At 40.6% G+C, this 24,849-nt stretch overlaps 1 protein-coding gene across 1 annotated transcript in view; it reads left to right on the top strand.

Moving 5' to 3' along the window:
- PTPRK (protein tyrosine phosphatase, receptor type, K) overlaps positions 1-24,849 on the top strand; it is a 311,793-nt gene that overhangs the window by 112,973 nt on the left and 173,971 nt on the right. Inside the window, 1 exon segment of the mRNA XM_009325628.1 lies at positions 5,430-5,604. Coding sequence (XP_009323903.1) covers positions 5,430-5,604 — 175 coding nt within the window.

The raw sequence follows: 24,849 nt of genomic DNA on the forward strand, positions 1-24,849 counted from the left end.
TAGTTCATTGGAAAGTAGAATCTTAGTCTGGTTTGCTGTGTATGTAGGGAGACTAGCAAGTTAAAGCAAGTTGTATTAATTTCCTACTAAAAAAAAAGTTTAACTGCATGCTTTCTCTTAAAAATCAATCAAACAAAAGAAATTACTACTTCACCTTCTTGTATACTAAGAGGAAGATAGGACTGTCTAGGCGTATTATTTAAGCTACAGTTCTAATTCATGTTCTGCTTGAAAAAAATTATTTCTTAGGCTTAAATCATGTATTTGTAAATAAAACTGGGAAAAAAAATCCCATTTGTTCAGCCATTTGCTCTTTTGTGGGTGGGGAAAAAATTAAAATTTTATTTATCACTTCTTATGATAAATAGATGTCATGCTTTATTATGTTTCTAATATGTTTAATAAGTTTTAAAGTCCCAAAAATATATTGAGACATTTGTGTAAAAGAATAAAATAAAAATAATAAGAAATTTTTTTAGAAAGATAGATTTTTTTTTTTCCTCTTTTTGGAAATTGCGTCCTAAATGCTGTAAAAGCATATGCTGTGTGTGCTGAGAAGTGCCAGACAGCTACATGTAAGTTAAATTTAAAAAGTATAGTTATTTGTGTTGTTTATTCCCCTCACATTCTTTTATTTTTCAAAAACATCTTTTGGCAGAGGTCACGCATTATTGCTGGCATTCAAACTATCCACATTCAACCCTTTTCTCTCTTGGAAAAAAAGACTTTTCTCCCTTTACACAATGAGTAAAACCAGGAATGTTTTGGAGCACGTTATTTACAAATTCCCTTTTCCTCGGGGCAGCAGAGGTGTAATTCCCCAGGCTGCTGGGGGCATCCTTCCAGCCCTTCTGCTGTCCGGTGAAGTTTTGATTGCACCTTCAGGGACCGAGCTGCTTAGACAAACTCTCGGCTTGCGCCCTGCTCCCTGCAGAGATCCTGCCCTCTCCTCCGCTCCCTGTGGCCACATAGTGAATCCGATCATGAGCTAATCCGTTTGGTGATGATAATATATGGGGAGGGGAATATGTTTTCCAGGAAGGTTTTTTTTTTCTTCCAGGTCAGTTTTCTGTATGAGCACAGGAGTGAAGGTGAGGAGGGAGCGACTGGGGGGGCCAGCTGAAGTGGGCGCTGCTGCCAGAGTAACGTGTGTGTCACTGCAGCTGAAGTGTTGACATCTCCTGATCTCTGGAGGCATCCCGGCGTCCAGCCGAGAGCCCAGGAAGGCAACCAGAGTTGACTGTAATTATTAGCAGCGGAGCGGACTTATTTTAAGGTGTTTACACTAAGGAAGGGACGGGGATGTGTAAGGTTGAGCTGTCCAGGCTGATACAAATCACTGGTATGAAAAAAAAAGAGTTCAGGAAAATTTAGAGGGAATATCACTGCAGAAAATGATGGTATCTTATTGCTGTTTAAACAGAAAAGCAAAAAACACCACTTTTCATCCTGAAGAGTTGAGAGAGAAATACAGATAAGTTTTAAATTTGTATTAAAAAATTAGAAATGCGCGTAAATTCTACCAGATAAATAAGATGTTGGGGTTTAGATGCTTCTGCTTCCGTTCAGGTTCTGGAAGATCCACTAAAATTTCATTTAATGTTTATTTAAATGCTTGATTTCTTTCATGAGACAAAAGAGAAATTTAAGGCTAATTGTTAATTTGCCTATGATTGTTTTTTAAGCTGCGTAGACTTTACTGTTGATTTTGTTTAAAATATGGATGATCTCATTTAATTGCCTGAAAAAATATTAATAAAATAATGTTCTTATCAAATAAAAAATAACCTTGAAGTCACAGAGTCTTATTTAAGGTCATAATTTTAAATGCCTGAAATGCCAGAATTAAGGAGGTTTTTCCACATACTTATATTTCTTTTAATCAGGTGTTTATAGAGCATAGTTCTTTGTGAAGCCCAGAGTTATTTTCGCAAAAGGAGGAGAACTGCCTGGTGTTGACCTCTCCTAAATGAGCGATTCGGGGTTATCAAATCAGACAGCAAGGGACTGGAGGAACCAAGGATCGCACAGGGTACAGCCATTACCTATTAGTATAACTCCACATTAATTTTTAAATTGAATTTTTAAAACCTAATTGAGCAGCATTTTCAAGCTCTGTTCAGTGTGAGCAGGACATAAATTGAAACAGTATGTACCAGGAACCCTCTAATAAGCAGGGAGCACTGCTGCCTTTCTTTCCTCTTCTATAAAATCAGTAGTAATGCCCTGACATTAAAAAGAAGAATTTAATTAAGAGATCGTGGCAGTGCATCTGAACCCTGACTGGCTAATGGCTTACCGGTGTAAGGGATACACGCTGAAATGAATGCAGGGTATTTTCTTTAACATTCTTTTTTAAGTGAGAACTCTCTTCTGTTTGAACTTTTCATCATTTTAATGATGGAAAAATATTTTAATGGATAAGCTGTACGTGAAGATAGACTTTGAAGATGTAATTGTGCAGTCGGATTCCCAAGAAACAAATCCTAACGAAGCGAAATTTGAGCAACTACTCTAAGGCTTGTAAGATAAAGTGGTAGGAAATCACTGATCACCTAATCCTAGGTTTTGCTGTTGGTGTAGAACTGTAAAGCTTGTTAAATTTTATTTTGAATAATTGCTCTGAAAGTGCATTAATACTTCATTTTAAGTAGGAGCCCAATTCACTTTGTTTCTTTAAGATGAAGCGTGCAGACCAGCTTAAGCAAGCAAGTTCTGAGCTTCGGGTGGTGAATTATTCTACACAGCAAGCTTAGATGTGCTTCTCTGCGGCAGACTGATTGCTTGGCATTCAAATTTAAAGCACTGGACTTACTGAAGGGAGTCCTTCCTTTTAGAAAACTCTCTGATATTTATTTTTCCCTTCATAGCAGAGCAAGAATGACTGCATTACATGGGTTACTTGCCAAGCCTGCTATCACATAATTTTTAAAACTACACCTTCTGTTTATTGTATGCTGCTTGGTCATTTTAACAATTACATGGCAAGTTTGTGTTTAGTGGGGCAGCTTGACTTCCCTTTGCTGGCTGGCTGTGGTGTGGCGATGAGAGCATGCTCTGTGGGAGGGCACGGACAAGCACCAGAGGAAGAAAGTACCATGAGGTTTGTTTATTTTGGTTACTTCAGGTCACTAGATCCAAGTTTTATATTAAGTCATCATTCCAGAGAGTTCAAGCCTTTGGTCGAAACTGGGGGGGGGGGGGGGGGGGAAGTAGCTTGAAAATCCTGCTTTCGGATTTAGCTTTTGCTACCAGGAGAAGCTAGCTAACCGGAGGGGGAGGTGCACCTCCCACAAAATAATTTTACTGTAGCTTAAGCAGCACTGAAATAAAGCCTTTAACATCACCTCTCATTTGCGTGATATTGGAATTTAATAATTTCATTGATCCCTGAAGTTCAATAAGGCCTTTTATTCGTAGGAGTCTTTGCAGGCATCAGCAGACTTCCTTAATTCTTCTTAATAGGAGGCAGATATTCGCAGAGCTGAGGAGGGAGCCGGTGCCTGCCACAGGGTGACTCGGCTGTGCTGCAGTGGATCCAGGTTTCCAAGTGCCCAACCTCCGTTGCTTTTGCCCTGTGAACACCCTGTCAGATAGCATCTATGTGATAAGCAGGCCTTTGGTGGTTATGGGATGGTGACTGTTCTAGGGAGAAGCGGTGAGAGTACCTTTTGGAAGTGTCTCATGCGCCAGCTTCTTTTGGAGATCTGGTTTCACTCTCTGCATTCCACTGTACTTTCTGGCCCGGCCCTGCAGGCTGAGCTTACCCCTGGGTAGCAGCTCCCTGCTGTTCCTGGTGTAATGGCAAAGAGGGCGGCTGGGGGGAAAAAACTGGGTGGTGTCTTCATGGAATGAGGAAGAGTCACACCAATAAACCTGCTGCTGATAAAGGTGATGGCGTGGTCTTTGCAGTGGAATACCAGTGGCTGAAATCTGCCACGTTGGTATAAATGAACGTTTTCACCCAAGGATTGCGGTGAAGCATAGGATGGGTGCTTTGACTGCTGCAAGAAAGATGGCAGAAGTTAAAATTAATCCGTTTTAAAATATCAATAGCTAAAATGAATACTTGTTTCAGTGAGTTTGAAGCAGTGCTGAACCCCTGGCTAATCTACCGCAAAACTGTTTAGAGAGTGACAAACCCGTGCTAAGATCACGAAGGGTAGATGTAAAATGAAGTGTTTGAGTATTATGAAGTACTCCTGCCTGTGACAGGAGGCCGGCTAATATACACATGCAGCATTAACTCATTTCCTTTTTCTCCCCTTTCTATTTTTGCCACAGGCTTTCAGGTTATTAGATTTTGTGGCTCAGCAGTGCCGCTTCTTGTGTTAGACAGAAAGCTTGGAGTTCAAGACCTCAGTGAAGTTTCTTATTCTGGGGGTTGATTAGAGCTAAAAATGTCTGTAGAGGTCACGTTTTGCTATGTATTGAGCAGAGCAGGCGATGCAGTTACAAGGGAATGATGATGTCTTTCTGGTGACCGAGCAAAGCTGAGTGCTCAGAAGCTGTATCCTGGTCGGGGAATAACATGCAGTTATCCATGGGAGAGAGCAGGAACATTGCTTGTTCGCTTGGTGCATGTTTCTGGGTTTTTTTTTTGTTTGGTTGGTTTTTTTAATGCTAACTTCTGGTGGAGGGTCTGTTCTTCGATTAAAATCAAAATTGAGCATTTACTATGAATGGGAATAAGGGAAAAGGGTCACAAAAGAGCTCAAACTGTTTCTACCTTACTGACCTCTCACCCTGCCCCGCAGCTCCAGACAGATTAAATTTTTCAGTGATTTGTGGTAGCTATGATTTTTTCAGAACTCTTTAAGCTCCTTCCTTTAAATGAGATATACATCATTCCTCTTTTAGCAGTTTCTTTCCCTCCCCTTTTTATTTCAACTAGCTTTAGGTAGATAGGTGGTGCTTAGTATAACAAAGGTACAAGTTTAGAAGGTATTGAATTTGGGCAGATAAAAGGGAGCATTAAAAAGGAAACATTGGCTGGTTGCTGAAAAAGAGCTGTTGAAAACCTATGAAATCCCTCAATGCCAGGTTTGTTTTAAATATTTCTTACAATACACCCAGTATATCTGTTAGAATTTTATTTAAAGTTGAATGAATTTTCTTAGGAGTACAACTGCTGCTGCTGGGCTCTCCTGCGGTTCCAGCTATGAAGCAACGGCAGTTGAGTATGTCGTGGTCATGTTTTGTGGCAGTGTGAAAGCCTGATGGTGCTTTTCACCCCCAGACTTGATTCTGGAATGTTTTTGAGTATTGCTTGCCTGTTGACGGGACCTCAGCACTGAGCTCTTCTACCATGGAAATGCAGCACGGGGCGAATGAATTTGGTGGTTTTATGTACTCTTTGTATGATGATCATGATAAATGTCTTTTCTATTTTTACGAGATAACTCTGCCTTGGTTTCTCTTACTTTCAGAGAAGAAATGGGGAAGATATTCCGGTTGCTCAGACTAAAAATATCAATCACAGAAGATTTGCTGCTACCTTTAAGTTGCAAGAGGTGACAAAAACTGACCAGGATTTATACCGCTGTGTGACTCAGTCAGAGAGAGGTTCGGGAGTGTCAAATTTTGCTCAACTTATTGTTCGAGGTAAAGTTTTAACTGCTTTCCTTTTATCCATTTAAATGCTCTTAATACCAGTGCTTTCTACTTACACCTTTTATTTAGCCTACAGATGCCTTGATCTGAAATGATCATACAAAGATAGCCCTGTGAGGCTTCTGAAATTGTCATAAAATGAAAGACTGGTTTGCAAAACTTCTTACAACTGCTTTCCATAGAATACATCTGTATAAAAACCCTGATCTTGCGATGCGTGTAACATGCCTGTATGCTTTTCTGTGGATGCTATTTGTTGAACTTCAGGTGAAAACTGCTTAACTTTTCATAAATATTTCTACAGGTGTGAGAGAATCCAGTGTAGTTAGTTAACAGTCCCTTTTAAAACCTGTTACCTTGAGCAGACTGGTAGTACAGCAAATAATATACATTGTTCTGTTACCTGGAAGACAGATGTATGAAAATAGTTGTAAACTTTCACCTGCCCAAGGACTGAGAGCGTTATGGAGATGTTCTATGATGATTTCCAACCTCTGAAGTAGGAGGAAGAAAATGAAAAACTTGCTTTTTTCTACTTGAAATACTTTTTTGTTGCAATTCATTCAGAAGCCTGCTGAGGTGCAACCATAGCTTGTGTGTGGTGGTCGGGTTCGTGATGTATTTACGCATTTTGTGTTCTGGAAGCACGTCTTCTGACTGGCAAAGGATATGGTTGAATATAGGAGTTCAGTTTTCACTTCTGAAAGTCACTTGCTGTGTGGCCTGGGATAAGCTATGAAGTATCTCCTTGCCTAATTGTGTCACCTGCAAAATTGCTCATTTCACTTTTAGTTGTGAGGAGGCTTAATGTTTTTGAAGTGGGAAAAAGAAAGGGTGTACAGAATCTGCCTGTGATGCTGCTGCCTGGTGCGGGGGCTGTTTTGGCCAGGTAAGTGCAGGGGTCAGGTGTGTGATGGGCTCTCGCTTGACTCGTTGGTCCAGCAATGGGCTGTTTGGTCAGTTGGCATCTGGGATGCAGCCACTGCGTCTGGAGCCGGGACAGGGAAAGCAAGTTCGTCCTCAGCTTGCAGAAATAAAAGGAGCATAGGAAATGCTCTAAGATACTTGGTACCTGGCATTTACTGGCAGAGGTCTCTTCCCTGGGAGACCAGTTGATTGAGGCCAACTAGGTTTTATGCCTTCTGTATAACATCAATAAAAATGGGCTTTGCTGACCGTATGAGGATTTAGACAATATGTTAACAGCTTTTTTTATTCTGTAGATGTACTTTTTGTCCAACAAAGTGCAAGATAGCCTTCATCCTAATACAATGAAGTTAGTCCTGTTCCGGCATGAAAACAGACTTTCTGTTTTGTTGTTAGAAAAGCAGGGCGAATGGATGTATTTATACAATAAATGAAGTTTTCTATTTTTTTCTATTATAACAGCACTAAAATGATGTTTAAATGAGTATTTCTCTCAAAAAATTAGATAATAATATCAAACTTCATAGTACTCTCTTTTTCAATGCAGTGTATTGTTCTGCTGAGAAGCTTTGGTCATTTGATAGAGAATACCATCTTTATGGCTCAAAACATAAACTTGATAGCTAGCTATATATACAACAGCTATATAGGTTTCGTATTTTAAGGTTAATTTTACTTTTTGTGTGCTTTTTGCATTGGAAGCCCAAGAATTTTAAGGTTGGGTTTTTTTATATATATAATTTAAAAAAAGAAAAGAAAAATAAAAGAAAAAGATTAATCTTCTAAAAACGTTTTCATCTCTTTGACATCATGGTAGAGAACAAAGATTTATGTTTTATAGTAGGATTTATTGCTTGCTGTTATATTTGAAAAGCAATATACAGTAATATATTTTCTTGTTTGTCTGGATAACCACTAAATAAATCTTGTTAGCCAAAAAAGCATACCCTTAGGGATCAGCTACCCTGGTGTTAAAACCGTACTGAAAATTAACCATAATGACAGGTCCTATATCTCAGTGGCACTTTAAAGCTGACATCCTGCTACATGGATACAAAAGATGATAATTTTAAAGGAAATTTTTGGGCCACTGATACGAATTGCCTTTAATAAGAGCTGGCATAGTATTGCCCATTGTCAAAGATGACCCAGGGGGAAGAGTTTATTAGTGCGTTTCCTTCTAAACTGGAAGTGACAGGGCATGCTTGGGGCATTTTTGTTGCTGTTTGTAACAAATGAAAATTTCGCTACAGAATTCTCATGCTGAAGAGTATTGATCTGTGTGTTCTCACAGCCAGAGGAGGGGAAAAAAACGATGAAACACAATTTACTTTGTCATGGCTTTAGTATTGCTTCCAGATCATATTGAGCAATGATAAGGTCTTCGGTTTGTAGAAGCCAAACTTTATTGACGGCACTGGTTATTAGAGAGTGAGGGATGAGGATCAGGAGTTGTTGCCCAGTAACTTAAAACCTGGGTGTTTAGGTACGTGGCTGAGATCCTTACGTATTCCACATCTGTACAGACATGTGGTACCATAAGATAGGTGTACAGGCATCTGATGAGCAGTCCATAAGTTAGTCTTGGTAATGAAAATTTCCAGTTATATAATATACATCATGTTGAAACATCATTATTTCATTTTGAGCTTTAACAGAAGAATTACATTCAGTGGAGTTCTGAACTTTATTACAAATGTAGTTACCTGGGAGGGATGGTATACATTTAAAGACCCTGAAAGGGATAACGCAATTACTCTGATTAATTTTTTGAAGTAAAATCAGACTAGGATAGGATTTGTAATTCAATTATGACATTTTACCAAAAGTAGTTCTAGTCAGTGATTTAATGTCTCACCTTTGCTTAGAGCTGGTCTTCAGCTCCCAGCTCAGTGGCTGCGTTGTATTGATTTTTTTACATGGTTTCTATGGCATTGCTGTCATTCTTGGATACGTGTAGAAGGAGTTCTCCCTTTCCCCTTCCTTTTACAGGAATCTTGGTGCTGTCATTACTGTTAGTTGACTTATCCTCCTGAACAGGTCCATCTGATTAATCATCTATTTATATTTTCCCTTGGTGGCCAGTAAATTGGCAATTTCTGGGAAGGTGATTTCTTGAAGTCTTCAGGGTTGTCTGTGCTGGAACTTGAGGGAGATGCTGGGAGGAACAATAGCTGTGATATGTAAGTAAGAGTGAACAGGAAGACACTGACAGTTTCATTCTTTTTACTTGTTTCTTGCTTTTAAGAACAAGTGTATCGTGCTCTCAAAGTCTTTCTGCTCCTTCTAGTACTTCACATAGAATTGTAGAAATTAAGTGCCCAAAGACATCACCAGTGCCCTGGCTTATATGTGGGCTTGCTATATACAATTGTGTAGACTTTCCAAATTACAGTACCAAATAGCATTGCTCTCTTCAGTCAGTAAAGATCTTTGCCCTTTAACCAGTTCTTGTACTATGTCATTGTTCAGAGCTCTTAGAAACTGCTGGAATATTTGTCTGAAGTTGGCAATATTTATCAGAAAAGCGACCTTGTGCATCAAGAAACGAGCTAGTTTTCATCACAGCAATTGTGATCAACTTCTTGGTTGACTTGGCATGTTAAAAGTGGCTGTCAGGAGGAGATGAAACTAATGTTGCTTTCTTATGTGGTTTGTTAGCAAAACTTCATAGTATAATCCCAATTTAGTTTGTCCCTGTTTGGAATGTCTTACACTTAAGCAGTCCTGCAGGGACTGTGAACGAAACCACCAGTTTCTTTGGCTGCAGTGGATCTGGAAGATCCACTTCAGTGCTAAGTCTTTCTTTTTTTTTTTTTTTAATTTTCATGAAACAGCAGTTTGGTGCTCTGATTGTCAAAAAAAAATCCCAAGGAAACCACTCTCTCAAATGGTATAAGGAGTTACACTTTATGTAAAGTGTTTTTATGCTTTCCCGAGCTTGTTTTCCTTAAAGTAGCTATACGTTGTTAACAGACTAATTGTACAAAACTTAATATTATGCTATTAAATAGTGCAAAATAAGACAGGGAAGAAAAATAATGAAAAAGACTTTGTATGAATCAACCACCGTAATGTTTGTTAATAATCTGTGGATAGCTCTACCATATGTGTGGTTCTACTGATAAGTTTCTAAGTTTTACTGGAGTCATAAATTATAAAAAAATCGGTGTTTTCACTAGGTGAATGTAGTTTTTAACATTTCTTCATCCAACCCAAACAGCTCTTCTATGGTGGGGTCAAAGCAAGGGGAGTTCTACACCTTGATTTATAGTTCCAATATGGAAATGTACTGGTAAATCCAAGTTAGCAACAGAAAACGAAAGAAAGGCAGTTTTCTTCCACATGTCTTCCTCTGCTGTCTTCTGACCCAGAAATCACAAGTTCTGGTAAACTGATCTGTTTGTATGGGTTTACTAACATAAAAGAAGTTATTTTGTTTCTTGTATTTGCTTTGGCTTGGCAGGTGGTCTCTTCTCTAAGTCATTTGGTTCAAGTTTTGGTGAGCTCTGAGGTGATATTCTTCTTTGTGTCCCTTACTGGACTTAATTTGCCATCAGGAGCAGTTTCTATTATGGAAGTAAGTTTGGCACTGATATTTCTACCTCTCTTGTCTGAAATTCCCTTAAGGATTTTATATAGGAAAACCAACAATTTGACTGGTCCCCGGTGATGCCAGAACACTGTGAAGATGGAGGTTGCCCCTGGCAAATACTTCTCATAGGAGCATTATTTTTTTCTCTTAAAAGAAAACTGAAGTATTTCCTTTTGAGAAAGTTGTGGTTTGAAGTTCACTTTCCAAATTTCACTGGTACTTGTTTTGTCTGGAAAAAAGTGAAATCTCTGGACTTGCTACCAGTGTGTGTCCTCAATTTTTCTACCTGGTTTATTTGTTCAGTATAGTAGTGGACTTAAAAATATGCCTGTCTAATGACATGGAGAGCACTAGGTGGCAGATAGAAGAAAATGTGTCAGGTAGTCTGAATATGTACTCCCTGCTTGTAAACAGGCTAACTCTGTACGTACCAATTTTGCAAAGTGACCCATATATCTGTCCTCCAGTATTAAGTTCTCTGTCTGATGAATAGTAGATTTTTTTTTTTTTCCCCCCCTTCTCTCCCCCCTCTGGTCATATCACCCATCATCAGTTCCATAAACGCTAGGCAAATCAGGTTATTAGTGATACTTTGTAATGTGTTCAGAAATTCAATCTCCAGGAGACAGTGGTGATATGTAATAGGGCTTTGGATTGTATCTTTGAAGAGTCTTGAGCGAGGTCTTTGGGTGTGTGTTTCTCTGAATTCACTGGATTTCAGAGCAGAGGGGAAACTGGGGAGAGAGATTTCACAGTCCAAGTTGCTGAAATTTGTGGGCTTTACATCGTTATCTTGGCTAAGTGCCCCTCTGAACCATCGCCAGACATCTGTAGGACTATGCAAACATGTTAGCAGTTGTGAGTTGGAAGAGCCATGTGGCTGCTATGCCTAGTTCATAAGGTGAATTCCTGGAGTACAGATGTTAATACTGTTACTCTTTTGGACTCTCAGCCCACCTTCAGAACTAGGTTTTCCCATTAGCCGAAGCATAATTCTCTCATGGTTGTATCCTTTTCCTAAAAGTAGATGACAATGTTTTAATGACTTTGCAACAGTTGGAAAAATAACGCATGATTCTGTGAAGTTTTTCTAAACCTCACTAATAAAACACAAGATGTATTTTGGGTGTATGTGTAGGTGTAAGCATCTTTCAAAGAGTCCAGGATCCAATTAACTTGATCTTTTTGTGACATCCTCTGGTTTTAATTTGTCTACCATATTAAGATCTTATCCTCCTTAAGCAGGTTTAACACAGAACTTTTCCTATTTTCAGTCCTCTGTTTCTTGCAGCAGGTAAAGAGGGGCTGTAACCCTGAAGTCCTCCTTTACATAAGAAGAATGAAACAAGAATATAGGAAAATACCTCAGTAAGTATAATAAATAAATTGAGCCAGATAGGAGTTCCGAGCGCTTCGCGCATCTACCATACCAGAAAGAGTAGCGGTCTCGCTTTCTCATCAGACAACCTTTCTGTGCAAGTAACTCTGCTTATCTCCTTTGCTAAGGCAACATATGTTTCTGGTTTACGTAATTAATAGGTGCATTGCCCTTTTTATTTAGAAAGCACAGAAAAATTGCTTTTCCTGGAGAAGCAGGAGAAAATAGTTTTGACTGCATTTTTAAAAGAAACCAAATGGACTTGGATTCACTGGAGTTAGCAGAAATGCAGAGTGTTTGGAACAGGCTCAATTCCATCGTTCTGTGTTGAGCAATCTTGGCTGCACAGGGCTACATTTGAAATCACAGAATCAGAGAATGGTTGAGGTTGGAGTGGACCTCTGGAGGTCATCTCATCCAACCCCCTTGTCAAGCAGAACCATGTAGAGCTGGTTGCCCAGGACTGTGTTCAGATGGCTTCTGAATATCTCCAAGGATGGAGAGTCCACAACCTCCCTGGGCAACCTGTGCCAGCGCTTGGCCACCCTCACAGTAAGAAAGTGTTTCCTGATGTTCAGACGGACCCTCCTGTGTTTCAGTTTGTGTCTATTGCCTCTTGACCTGTCACTGGGCACCACTGAGAAGAGCCTGGCTCTGTTCTCTTTGCACCCTCCCGTTAGGTATTTATACACATTGACGAGATTCTCCTTCAGCCTTCTCTTCTCCAGGCTGACCAGTCACAGTTCTGTCAGCCTTTCCTCATAGTCCTGTCATCATCTTTGTGGCCCTTAGTTGGACTCTTTCCAGTATATCCATGTTTCTTTTGTACTGAGGAGCCCAGCAGTAGATCAGCACTCCAGGTGTGGCCTCACCAGTGCTGAATAGAGGGGAAGGATCACCTCCCTTGACCTGCTGGCAATGCTTTGTCTAATGCAGCCCAGGATACCATTAGCCTTCCCTCCGCCCCCGAGCGTGTTGCTAGCTCATATTCAACATGGTGTCCACCAGAACCCCCCGGTCCTTTTCTGCCAAGCTGATTTCCAGCTGGGTGGCTCCCAGCATATGGTGGTGCCTGGGGTTGTTCCTCCCCGGGTGCAGGACTTTGCACTTCTACTTGTTGAACTTCATGAGGTTCCTGTCAGCCCATTTCTCCAGCCTGTTGAGGTGTCTCTGGATGGCGGCACCTTGTGGCATATTAGCCACTCCTCCCAGCTTGGTGTTGTCTGCAAACTTGCTGAGGGTACACTCTGCATCATCCAAATCACTAATGGACATGTTAAACATGAAATGCCACAATGCTTTGTAGCAGTTTGCTTACTTTTTTTCAAGGGAGGAGCAAGGTGCTCTTATTTCAAAGTCTTTTCATGTATGCATGATTTTTAAAGTTTGTGTAGCAAAAGTAAAACCTTGTATTCGTGACAAAGATTAGTCTGCTGTTTTGTATCATGGATACTGCCTATCCAATTGCTTCATCCCAGTGTTGTCTTAGTTTGGGCGAAGAGTGTTTCTATCTACTTACAATCCTCTTCAAGTCTTTTTAATGTGAACTGTTGCTTTTTTGTAGTTCTGTGATTTGTTCTTCAGGAAGATCTTAAACATGTAAGATAAAGCACATGTTTTGCTTTTATCTCAGAAGACATGAGTTTTGTACTGCTTGATATAGTCTAAATTAATATTCTCATTAGGCAAAACCTAGCCTCTTCCGTGCTGATATGTATTGTCCTACTCTATTCCCTGAACTTTAAGGTGACTGACCTGGATCACAGCAAAAGCCGAAGTCCTGTAGCCCCACATCCTGCCTGTGGATGGGCTCAGTAGCTGGTATTTGGGGCAGAGTATCAGAGAAGAGCAGGTGTCCCTTGCTGGCATAGGATTTTACCTTCCCAGGGGTCTGTGGTTCAGGCATCTTTTAAGTAAGAGGTGGTACCCTCTCAGCTTGGACATCAGTGTCATGACTTCATTTCTCATTCATGGAGAAGATGTGTGAGTGTAGAGCAGAGGGGCAAAGTACAGAGGCAGAGAGAGAATACTGCATGTCTTAACTTGTTTCTTCTTGAAAGTACGCTGTTTGCTGCACACGTGAAGCCACAGAGCCTGTTGAAAGAGTTTATCAGATACTTACAAAACACAAAATTAATGGCTACATCAGAGAAGAAAAGTGACCACGCAAGGTGATTGGGCTGATATGAGATGTTTTTTCTAAATCTTTATTTTTGTTAGATTATTTCCTAAACAATCAAAATCAATCCTATTATCACTCACAGGTAAGAATGAATAATGTATAACCTCTTGTGCCAAAGCATAGATTTATAACCTCTGTACAGTTTTGCATAACTGCTAAATATCTTTATATAAGAATCACAGATAACTTAAAAATCACCTATAAAAAAAACAAAACATGCAGGAACCAAAACAGATTCACAGTTAACTAATTAACTAATTTAGTAGAAGGGACACTATCTATGGTTTTCATTGTCTGGTATATACTTTTTCCTGACATCCGTGGTGAATGCTGGTGCTGTGTGGCACTTTGGTTCATGAGTCCAAGCAGCCAGCAGTTCTGTTGTGTTTCCTGCAAGGCTTCATCCGACCTGTATGGAGAGCACATGGGATAGCAAACCCTGTGGAAGTCCTCTTATCTTCTCTCTCCTCCACTCACTTCTCAGTGGAAACCATGATTGGAACTTTACCACAGGCTCTGAGTGGAAACCAGCAGGACAAAGGAAAAAAAAGAGGAGGAGGAAGGCCAGGGATGCTGGTAATTAGCCAGATGAATGTTTACTAGCCGTGGCTATTTTTGTTTCTTTTTGAGCACTGCTTTTGTATATTTGAAGCTGGTGCGTTTCTAGGCATCTGATCACTTTTAGAACTACAAATAGTTTTTCTTGTATCTTTCCTAATTATTAAGTGTGACACTATTTTATGTCCAGGAGTGAACTTGTAGCAGGCCTGACTGGTTTTCTGAAGGTCGTCTTCGACCATGTACATAAACGTTCAGACAGGAATGTGCTTTCAAAGCAAATCTCTGGATTATCCCCACTTCCTGGCCCTCGGTTCCCGTGAGAACAAGGGAACTAGCTTTCTTTCAGAGGGAAGTAAACCAAAAGGTAGGCATGTAATGCTTTCCGGCTGCCAGTAGGCGTTCAGTAATGAATAAAGCTCATCCCAGGCAAAACTACCTGAAATGCATGTAGAGGTGTCACTGGGTCCCCAGCACTGACAGCTTCACTCTGCAGGTCTGCTTCTGTTGTCCCACACCACTTGCTAGCAAGGTGTTAGGGAAATCCCATCAGTCGATAAAGCGTGGGGTTTTTTTCTCTCCGCCAAGAAAAAGAACTTTTGAAGTTAGGTTTGTAATCCTGATCCCTCTCGCCAGGTGGAGGAGAAATGCTCGTGCTGGCCCAGGAGGGAGCAGTGCAGAGACGGGGAGGGCTGGGCTTAGGCAGGGCTTTAGGGGATTGCTGTGTTTAGTGTTTGGGTAAACTGTCGGTGAAAGGGCAGCTGTTGGCAGGCAGGAAGGCTTTGCTCCTCTCCTCGCTCCTCTCCCATGCCCCTAGCCATGGACAATCCCTCTCCTTCTCCTCTTGGCTCTAGGGCTGTGTCGCTTCCGTGGGCTGGTTCAACAAACAAAACAGGCATCGAGCTGCTCCCTCTCAGCCTGGCTGGGACACCTCTGCCTCACTGGGGAGTGCAATCAGCTCACCAGAGCTGGCCCAAGGGCCAGGAGCCTGGAGTGGGGAGGAGGGCAGGAAAAGGTCCCTCCCCTGCTTGCCAGGCAACGGGCTGCTACTTGTGCTTGTCGGGTCTTGTGGAGACCTCACTGTGATTTGGCAGTGAAATAAATACAGCTGTAGGGTCAATCAAAACCAGTGGAAGCCTATAATGGGAGGTAGTGACCTGGGATGAACTTGGCCAGGTGGCTCACAGTTGCAGAGGAGTTATCTCTGTGCCAGCATGCTTAGTGCTGGCTTTAGGTAAGGTTCCTCTGGGGTCTTCTGCCTCAGTGGCAGACCAAGTATTATCAGCCCCCTTACAGGCAGCATAAGCTGGGTATCACCTGCTCTGCCTAATCCAGCAAAGCCAAGATGTGATGCAGCTTCACTCAGCCCGGTTCAAAATTGTGTTGCTGGTGATACCACAGATGTGGCATTAATGATTGATTGCATGAGCGTGGTCTCGTCTTTTAGGTGTTGTCATATACCTCTGTCATTTTCTTACGTGCCTCCTTATTGGGAAAGTACATAGGTGAATTCAAACAGCAAATAAAGCATTTTGGAAATTAAAATGTAATCACTCCAAATCCTGATCCCTGCTTGCCTTTAGACTTGATGGGAGGCAGTGCAAAGGAAAGAGAGGCGAGGAAAAAGCTCTTGGCAGGTGTGACTTCAGGGAGGAAGCAAGGAGATTTCTTTGTTTCTTATATCAGCATTTTATCCAAGTACAATGACATGAAGATCATTTGCAGTAACGTGATTTTTCTCATCTTAGAGATGTCTCCATACTGCCCCACCACATCAGTGCTGTATTTCACTTGGATAATTTCCCTTCCAGTATCTGGTCTGTCTCTACATTTATTTAAATCAAATGTTTCATTTGAATACTGCAGCTCAGGATGGTCTGTCTCAGTTTAAATGCCACTGACGTTAGCAGGGAGGTTAAGAAAATATTTACTTAAGGGTAGACAAAGTTCCCTTACTTGCCATCATTTTCCAGTCTGGGGGAGGGGAAAACCCCTCTAGGTTTGACATCTCTGTGTATTGTGCAGGGTTGTTAAAAAGTGTGCCGATGAGTAGATGCATAGTAATGATGAAAAGGAGTGCATTTGGAATTCAACATAGATGGCAGAAAATGCAGGATGTCAGAGAAGCCATATATTAAAGGGAATTTGAATTGGAAACTGAATCCTAACCTGCCACTGGGGGCATTTTGATCATTTTGATTTATTAAACTTTTATAACAGCATTCAGATGAAGCTGAATTAAAACGCTTAGTCTTGGGTGGTTTATGGTACACAAGTCATCACGCTAGTGAAGTCTTGCCATGATCAATGTAGAGTTAATTGAAGTTCCTTTTTGAATGCAGGTGCATCTGTGTGCTTTAGCATGTATTCTGAAATCTAATAGTGTTCTAATACTGAATGACTTAACAAAAATACAAAGTGAAGCCACCCCTGACATTAATTTTCAGCTGCATTTGAGTGAATCTTGCTATTAAATTGTTGATGAACTGCAGGAACACAAACTGCATATATATTCCTATACCAACTTTATATATTGATAAATATACATGTGTTATAAAATAGCTAGCTATGGAAATACAGCGATATTTCCTTGGAAATGGGTCATATTCCTAAAGGCATAAGGCGTTTGCATTGTAGTACTGTCCTGACCATCTCCTGGCTTCAGCAGCCATACATAGTCTTACTGAGCACCGTCTCTGCAATAAAAGAAATCAATTACTATTAGAGTGGCGCTGCAGGTTAAAGGCATTACAGGTTCACACTCAGTTTTGCAGCAGGGAGATGATACCTAACTGCAAATGGGGAATGGTGCAAAAGATGGATGAGACAGAGTTCAGGGAGCAGCAATGTGAGGGTCCGGCACTATCATTCCCAGCTGTCTCAGAGACATGATGGATGGTTTGGTGGCAAGAAGCAATAATACCAGATGATGAGAGATTCATCTCCAGATCTTGAGCCCACTGCATGCTGTCTACCTGTTGGTGTTCTACTGGCATAATGATTCCTGATGTGTTATGAAGAGCTAAATTACTGTACTTAAGCAACTAAACTGGTATGTTGAATTTAGTAACCCAGATTTTTTGGCAGCTGCTAGAAAAGCAAGTAGCATATCAAACGCTCCTGCACATTGTAAATTTAATTACCTCATATTTATGCATAGTACTTGTTGACAGGATCTTGTAAGCTATGCTAATATGGTAGGTAATTTGTTACTTCCAGAAATCACTTTCCATGTGCCTTCTGATCATTATCATGAAACATGATAAATGATCTAGCCCATGAGGTGTAAATGAAAATGAAATGGATAATTGGATTCTATGTCTAAATTGTGGCTGGAATAGTTGTTGCAATTATAATGGAATTTATCTCATAAAAATATGCTTTGCAATGTACTAGTGACCTTTAATCATCTTGGTTGGGGAGTTATTTGAGGATAATTTTAAAGAGATTACAAAAAGTTTACTCAGAATAGTTTGGATAGAAGGTTTTTTTCCTTTCCTAAAGAGTTTTAAATATTTGGCTGTTTAATAATTCATATTGCAGGATTATCCTGCAGTGTTAACTGCTGGAAGATAGTATATTTGCAGAATTATATAGAAAATAGTGAGAAACATTTTCTCACCTTCTCCTGAAAAAGAGGGAAGCTCAGCTAGGAAGATTCCTTCTTGCTGAGATGCAGTGTTGAATTCGGATGGGCTGGTTTGCTAGAGAACTTGTCATTGAGACTGATATGGAACTGCAAACAGGCACGTCTTGGAGAAGATTTGAGGAGTGTTATAAGGCAAATAAATGTGTTTCTCTCCCCTGTTCCCCAGGTATGTGCATGTTGCTAATGGCAGAGTTTGTGCCCTTCCTTCTCGAAGAGGAAGGATGACACTGTTGTGTTGGGACTGAAGTTTGATTTTCAGTTCTTCCCTAAACTTTGTGTGATTTTTTTTTTTTTTAACTGCTTTGTGTCCAGGACCTCACCTGTAACATTTCATGTAGTTACTCTGTGTCCCTTCTTCTTAGCCATTTAACTTTTAACACTTGTCGCATAACTTGTACTGCCAAACATTTTGAGTTTACCATCCTAGTTGATGTCTATACATGGTAATAAGTGCAATTTTTTACTTTCTGGATTCTTTACTAGTAAATGAAAGAGCGAATTTCCACTCGTGAGCTTGTGGACTAAAGAGAGACAAACCTCAGTGAACAGTGTTAGAAAAAAGTGAGAGTGCCTTCTTAGGAATAAAAAATTGCCTAAAATTGATTATATTAGAAACCTTAGAGCCTAACAAAAAAAAATTATTAGGAGGGATGGTAGGGAAAAATCTCTCAACAGTCACTTACATGCATTACCTTAATCCTCCAAGAAAGGAGGATTTAAGTACAAAATATGTTCTGAACCAATGTGATCTGAAAGGCTTAGACATTGCACGGTGTTGGTTCAAGGCTTATAAAGTAGGTTACGACATCTCATGAGGAGTTATAGTATTATTAAGAATGATAGTCCTAACTTTGTGTGAATTACTTAATTTGAAACAATTAAATAACAGGAAAAATACTTTCCTCAATTTAGAGTTTTTGTTTAGATTTTCCCCCAAATAAATGGATTATAACTTAACTGAATTTAAGCTTTATTTGAAATTGCCAAGCATCTTATAAGATAATTTCTGTAACCTAGTGGAATGTTTTATTCAAATTTTTGAGTATTTATATTAGCTTTTTGCTCCTTGTGTCTGTTTTGTGGTAAATCCCATAAGCCATATGGAACTGTACCTGTTTGTGGACACAAGGAAGAATACTACAAAGTGTCGATGCTATACATGTTTTTTGTAAAGCTGTCTGTAGACCAGCTTACTCATTTCCTGAGAAAATCAAGATTAGTGTACTGTATTGATTACCCGATCTATTTCACTATCTAATAAGGATTAAATCTAAAAAAAAGAACCCACCCAAAAACCTTTGAGGGTTTTTTTAAATTTTAACCTGAAGTTGCAGTTCACAGTTTGTGAAAATCTCAGTTTTATTCTTACATTGACATCCTCATGGTAACATAAGATGTGTTTTTTAACAACTGGAGATGTAAAGGCTACTGCTTTTGAAGGCACATATAAGTAAACCAAATGCTTTCCTTTGGCTTAAAAATTGAGATTGTAGTCTCATGATTTTTAATGTCTGCTTTGAACTTCACTCTGACTTTGAAATGTGTTGACAGCAGTTGGAAATGTCTTGACTAATGATTTACTCTTTGACTTTCCACTTCTCTTGCACTGGATGACTTGCATGTCCCAGAGAAAACAAGATACACTCAGCGTGATCAAGCTTGTGATCTATGGGTTGCATCACCAGCCATGGGAATATTTTCCCCTTCCCTTTACTGGGGATGGAAAGGAGCAGCTGTCTGGCAGTGTATGAAGCACTGCTTCATGTTGGCAGCCAGGTACTTCCAGGGTACAGTTGTAGGATGGGTTGTTTTTTTTATTTTAATATGTGGGGTTGTGGCACAGTTCTTCATTTGGACATATGCAGCGTAGCACTTGGTCACCTTAGTGGACTGAAGAGGAGAAGAGATCTCTCGTGTTCCTGTAGTTGAAGGCTTGGGTCATCTTACAGTATAGAGTTTTGCTCTTGAAAGCCAGCCAGAAACATGCTCTAGTATTTCTGTGTCTTTTTGCCCCTTTCTAGTCTAGTCTGCCCCTGCCTCAGGGTGAGGGGAAAGGCATGAGTTCAGAATATAGGGAGAAGAAAAGCAGCATCTCTGCAGATCACTCTCCCATGCCCTCAAACCAACTTCTTCTGATCTCTGCGATGTCTGAAGACAAAAGAGGGAGGGAAGCCAGCACAATTTTTCCAAGTATAATAATGACTGAAGCAACAACTCCTGCTCAGCTCTTGAATGAGTTAAAGCAGCTTGGGTGAAATCAATGGAGCTCAGCATTTTGATAGTGGATAAGCCAGAGTCCTTGCCTGTGATGTTTTTCTCCATTTTGCTTTTACTTAGGTGAAACGTGGCATATGTTCCAAGAAGCAGGTAAAGTAGACAACTGTGGGGGGGGAAAAACCTTGCTGCAAACTTGCTATCAGTATTTCTGCAAAGATGCTTTTCTTCCAGTTGTTCCAGGAGCAGCTTTAGCCTGTTGTTTGAAGCAAGGGACTCAAACTTCACTCCTGTGATGACTCTGTCAACGCATTGACTGCTGCCCGCCAAGTCCCACTTGTCATCCTCTCAAACCAGGCCGTTTGGCCTGTGCTCCCACCCAAGAAAGTACAGCCGAATCAGCTTTGCTACTGATTTTTGGTTGGCATCACGTTAATGCAGCATCAAGAGTATGCGCCTCTCCTCTCAGATTTGCAGGGGAGGGACTTGGCTCACCAGTTTTCTCATGCCTCTTGACTCCTTGCGTTGGCTGTCCTTCAGCAAGTTAACAAAGTGACGTGATGCACGCTCACAGGTTGCCGTTAGTACCCTTCTCTGCTAGTTCTCACAAGTATGGCATGTTGCAATCCTCTCTTTTGCCACTACCTTCTCTCTATATTTTTTCAGTTTTGCACCAATAGACCCTCTGTTGGACTTTCCGCAATGTGATTTAACTCGACCATCTTTTGTGCCCTACGTGCCGGTTGCTACTTTTATCAGTGCAGAGGAAATGCTGTCAGGTTGAATGCATCAATAAATGACAATGAGGTAATTGAAAGGTGGTTAAAAAGTCTATTTTACTACAAAGAGTAACTTCTTTTCCAAAAGGTTTTGTAAAGGCACTATAATTCGCCTGGCGGAAAAGGACCTGGGGGTGTTGGTCGACAGCTGGCTGAACATGAGCCGGCAGTGTGCCCAGGCAGCCAAGAAGGCCAACGGCATCCTGGCCTGTATCAGAAATAGTGTGGCCAGCAGGAGCAGGGAAGTGATCGTGCCCCTGTACTCGGCACTGGTGAGGCCGCACCTTGAATACTGTGTTCAGTTTTGGGCCCCTCACTACAAGAAGGATGTTGAGATGTTGGAACGTGTCCAGAGAAGGGCAACGAGGCTGGTGAGGCGTCTGGAGCACAAGTCTTATGAGGAGCGGCTGAGGGAGCTGGGGTTGTTTAGCCTGGGGAAAAGGAGGCTGAGGGGAGACCTTATTGCTCTCTACAACTACCTGAAAGGAGGTTGTAGCGAGGTGGGTGTTGGTCTCTTCTCCCAAGTAACTGGTGAAAGGACGAGAGGAAATGGCCTCAAGTTGCGCCAGGGGAGGTTTAGATTGGATGTGAGGAAAAATTTCTTTACTGAAAGAGTGGTTAAACATTGGAAGAAGCTGCCCAGGGAAGTGGTTGAGTCACCATCCCTGGAAGTATTTAAAAAATGGGTAGATGAGGCGCTTAGGGACATGGTTTAGTGGGCATGGTGTTGTTGGGTTGACAGTTGGACTCGATGATCTTGGAGGTCTCTTCCAACCTTAACGATTCTATGATTCTATGAATTAGACACTTCAAGAAAAAGATTGGACTATGTTAACTTTGTGGCTGGCTGCAGATACGTTTAAGATGTATTTTGAGTTTAGGCTTACAGACTTTTCTTCTTTCCTGAGATTTGTCTTTGTTTTATGTGAGAACCTGCCTCCACCTTTTCACTTTTTCTTTTTACTGCTTAAGTTCTTTAACTTCAGCTATTTCTTAATGTCGTTTCAGGAATCTGTTTGACCTTCCTCTTGCATTTTTCATTCAACATGGCTGCCTAAAGAAATATTTCATGAGTTTTATTTTTCCTGGGAAAACCTCCAATACTTGACCTCTAAGTATGTGGACTTTGCAACAGAAAGAGTTGTGCCCTGTGACACTTCCTTTGCCTCCAAATTACCCTTGTTATCAGTGACATTTTCACAATTAGAAACAAAGTGCTTCTCCTGTTTTACTTCCAGTTGTTCCAGGAGCAGCGTTAGCCTATTCTTTGAATAATATAAAAGGTTAAAGAATTGATAGAGAGAGTACAGGTTGGCTTTTTGTTCAGGCCAAGCCAAGTGGCTGTTTCAAGGAGTTCATGAAGCAACTTTCGGGAGTTGCAGACAGATAAGAGTGGTTTAATTCATGTTTTGTTTTGCCCAAATTTTGTTGCCCTTTATGTAAAACCAAAACGAACGCCAAAATAGGAATTTAATGGCATGTCATTGCTTCCAGGTTGGAACAAAGAGTTTGTTAAAAATGTGTAATGAAAGGAAGAGAATGTTCTTGCTTTGAAGCTGAATGTTTTGTACAGCTGCTATTGCTTACATTAAAAAAGGGGAGGGGGGGAAGCATGTGCCAAACAGTACATGGTGTGTGCAAACTGTCACCTTATTAAGGAGACTCTGTCCCCTAAGACATTTGCACCGTTAGGACTTCTGATAATTAAGATGAACTATATTTCAGCAAGAAGACAGCCTTCTGGCCAACTGACTAAGCAGATGCCAAGTGGAGGCAAATGAAACTAAGTTGAGCTCTCAGGTAATTAACAGAAATTAATGGACCAGGTACCTACAGTCTGTTTCCTGCGGGTGTCAGTTTGGTGTCCTTGCGCTTCCTGTACTTCCAGCTTTGCAAACTTTCAGGAGTTTGGCATCTGAGGTTTCCTTATTGAAATTTGCTGGGATTTATCACCTGCTGGGCAGAGCTCATGGGATTCCTGGGGAGGATTAAAAATTTCACAGGATTCTGGAATTTTAAGCGACTGAGAGTGAACATTGAAGTGATCCTGTAATGGCAAGAATCCTGCTTTGACACACAGCTTTGGGGTACAGAGGAGGCCTTCCAGAGGGACTTGTACTCAGTAAAGAGCTGAAGCCTGCCAGTCACCGTTTGGTCTGATTTCAAGCTGGTTTCTGAAAGATGCATCTCCATACTGCTGTAATTTATGAAGCTTCCTAATCTGTGAAGTTATTTTCTGCATGTTCTGTTTTTGACTGATTAGGTGCCTCAGGAGCAGGTTCATACACAGATTATTTATTTATTTGTTGGACCCTTCCTGAAATATGTATGTAGGCATGGGCAAGGGCTGTGCGTGTGTGTCAGTGTCTGATGTTAACAGCAGATGCACCAAAAGGCATGGTCCTACTTCTCTTGTCGCTCTCCCACTCCCAGTGATGTGTTATTCCTGCTTCTTTTCCACCAGAACCGTACTTGTCTCCCTGTGGAGTGAGCTGACTGGGGAGCTAAACTAAGAAAAACCAGACACTGTAGAAAGAAGTGGGTATTTTTATGTCAGCATAGTTTTCTAACAGTAGAACCACTGGTCTGGAAAGATGGAAAGAACAGGGAAGAGGTGGTAGTTCACCGCCCATGACGATGTGGTCATTTTAGGTTGGCTTAGCTATAATGTGAAACCGCATCCTCAGTCTGTTTTGCAAGTAGATTACACTACACTGCACAAATCTTTGTGCCTACAGGGAAGTGTGGTGTGGAACGGTTCCTGAGATAAACACCGTTGTCTTGTGGGTTTTTTTTTTTCCTGCAGCAGCTTCCTTGTATGAACATGCCTTAGAGGAGTTGATACCACAAAAGGGGGCTGACAGGAGATACTAGTATGTTCCCTCAAGCCCACATTATCTTGTCATAGTAGAGGAGATAACCAGATACCAGAATGATGGGCTTAAATGTAATAGCCCCAAATAGAAAAACCCGCAGTAAACCTTATCTTTAGATTGTTAAGAAAAATAACAGTTGGACGTGGTATGGAAGAGGAGGGATCTACCAAAGGGAAAAAAAAGAAGTGAAAAGAAAGGTTGAGGAAAGAAAGTAAAACGTCTGTCTTAAACTGAATGTCTAATTCCATTCAAGTTCAGAATGCTAAACAAGAAATTTAAATACATAAATACAATAACACTTGGAGCGGCTTTTTCACAATAACCTAATGAAGTAAGCTAGTGTGATTTGTATAGGTTCAATTAAAGTGTGTAGTTGTTATAGCAGTATTAATCTATGAATAACAAGATAGACAGCTATGTACACATCACTGCACTGCTTTAAAGTGTATTTGAAATTTGCATCCACACTGAACCCTTAAAAACATAAAAAAAGTGGGGAAAAATGCATTCTTCTCAAATGATTGGTTGGAGTCTAAATTAAAAATATTCCTCTGCTGAAGAAAAAGCAATGGGTTGCGATATTAGAAGTAATTCTAGTTGCTCATTTAAAAGGAGACAACCAGAGAGCACTCTTAAGGTGTTCATAATTCAAAGAAGAAAGAAGGCAATACAAAGGCAAAAGTATTTTATTGAAGAGCAAAGGATTATGAACCTGGATGAGGTAAGGGCCAGGCTAAAGACACTTAGGTGGAATTACAGGTGTTTCTTTTTTACACTCAGTTAATATATGGTGTAAATGGCATGGTGCATGAACAGAAACACTTTATTAAATAACTTGAGAAAAATTAGACAACATATCAAAGAGGAAAATATCTGGGTCGATTTAGTGTTTTCAAAGGGTACTTTGAGCTTCAGCAACGTTACTGGCCCCCTTACATTACACGTTCTTTCTTTTTATGTGTTGTAGAGAAACAAATGATAAATAATTCAGGCCAAGGAAAGTATAAACACCATAGGGTTAGAATACTTACTACTGGGGAAGCTGTTTATACTGACTGTGAAAGAAAGGCAGACAGCA

The sequence above is a fragment of the Pygoscelis adeliae genome, unplaced genomic scaffold (assembly GCF_000699105.1).
Source record: "Pygoscelis adeliae isolate BGI_AS28 unplaced genomic scaffold, ASM69910v1 Scaffold54, whole genome shotgun sequence".
NCBI classification, from domain to species: domain Eukaryota; kingdom Metazoa; phylum Chordata; class Aves; order Sphenisciformes; family Spheniscidae; genus Pygoscelis; species Pygoscelis adeliae.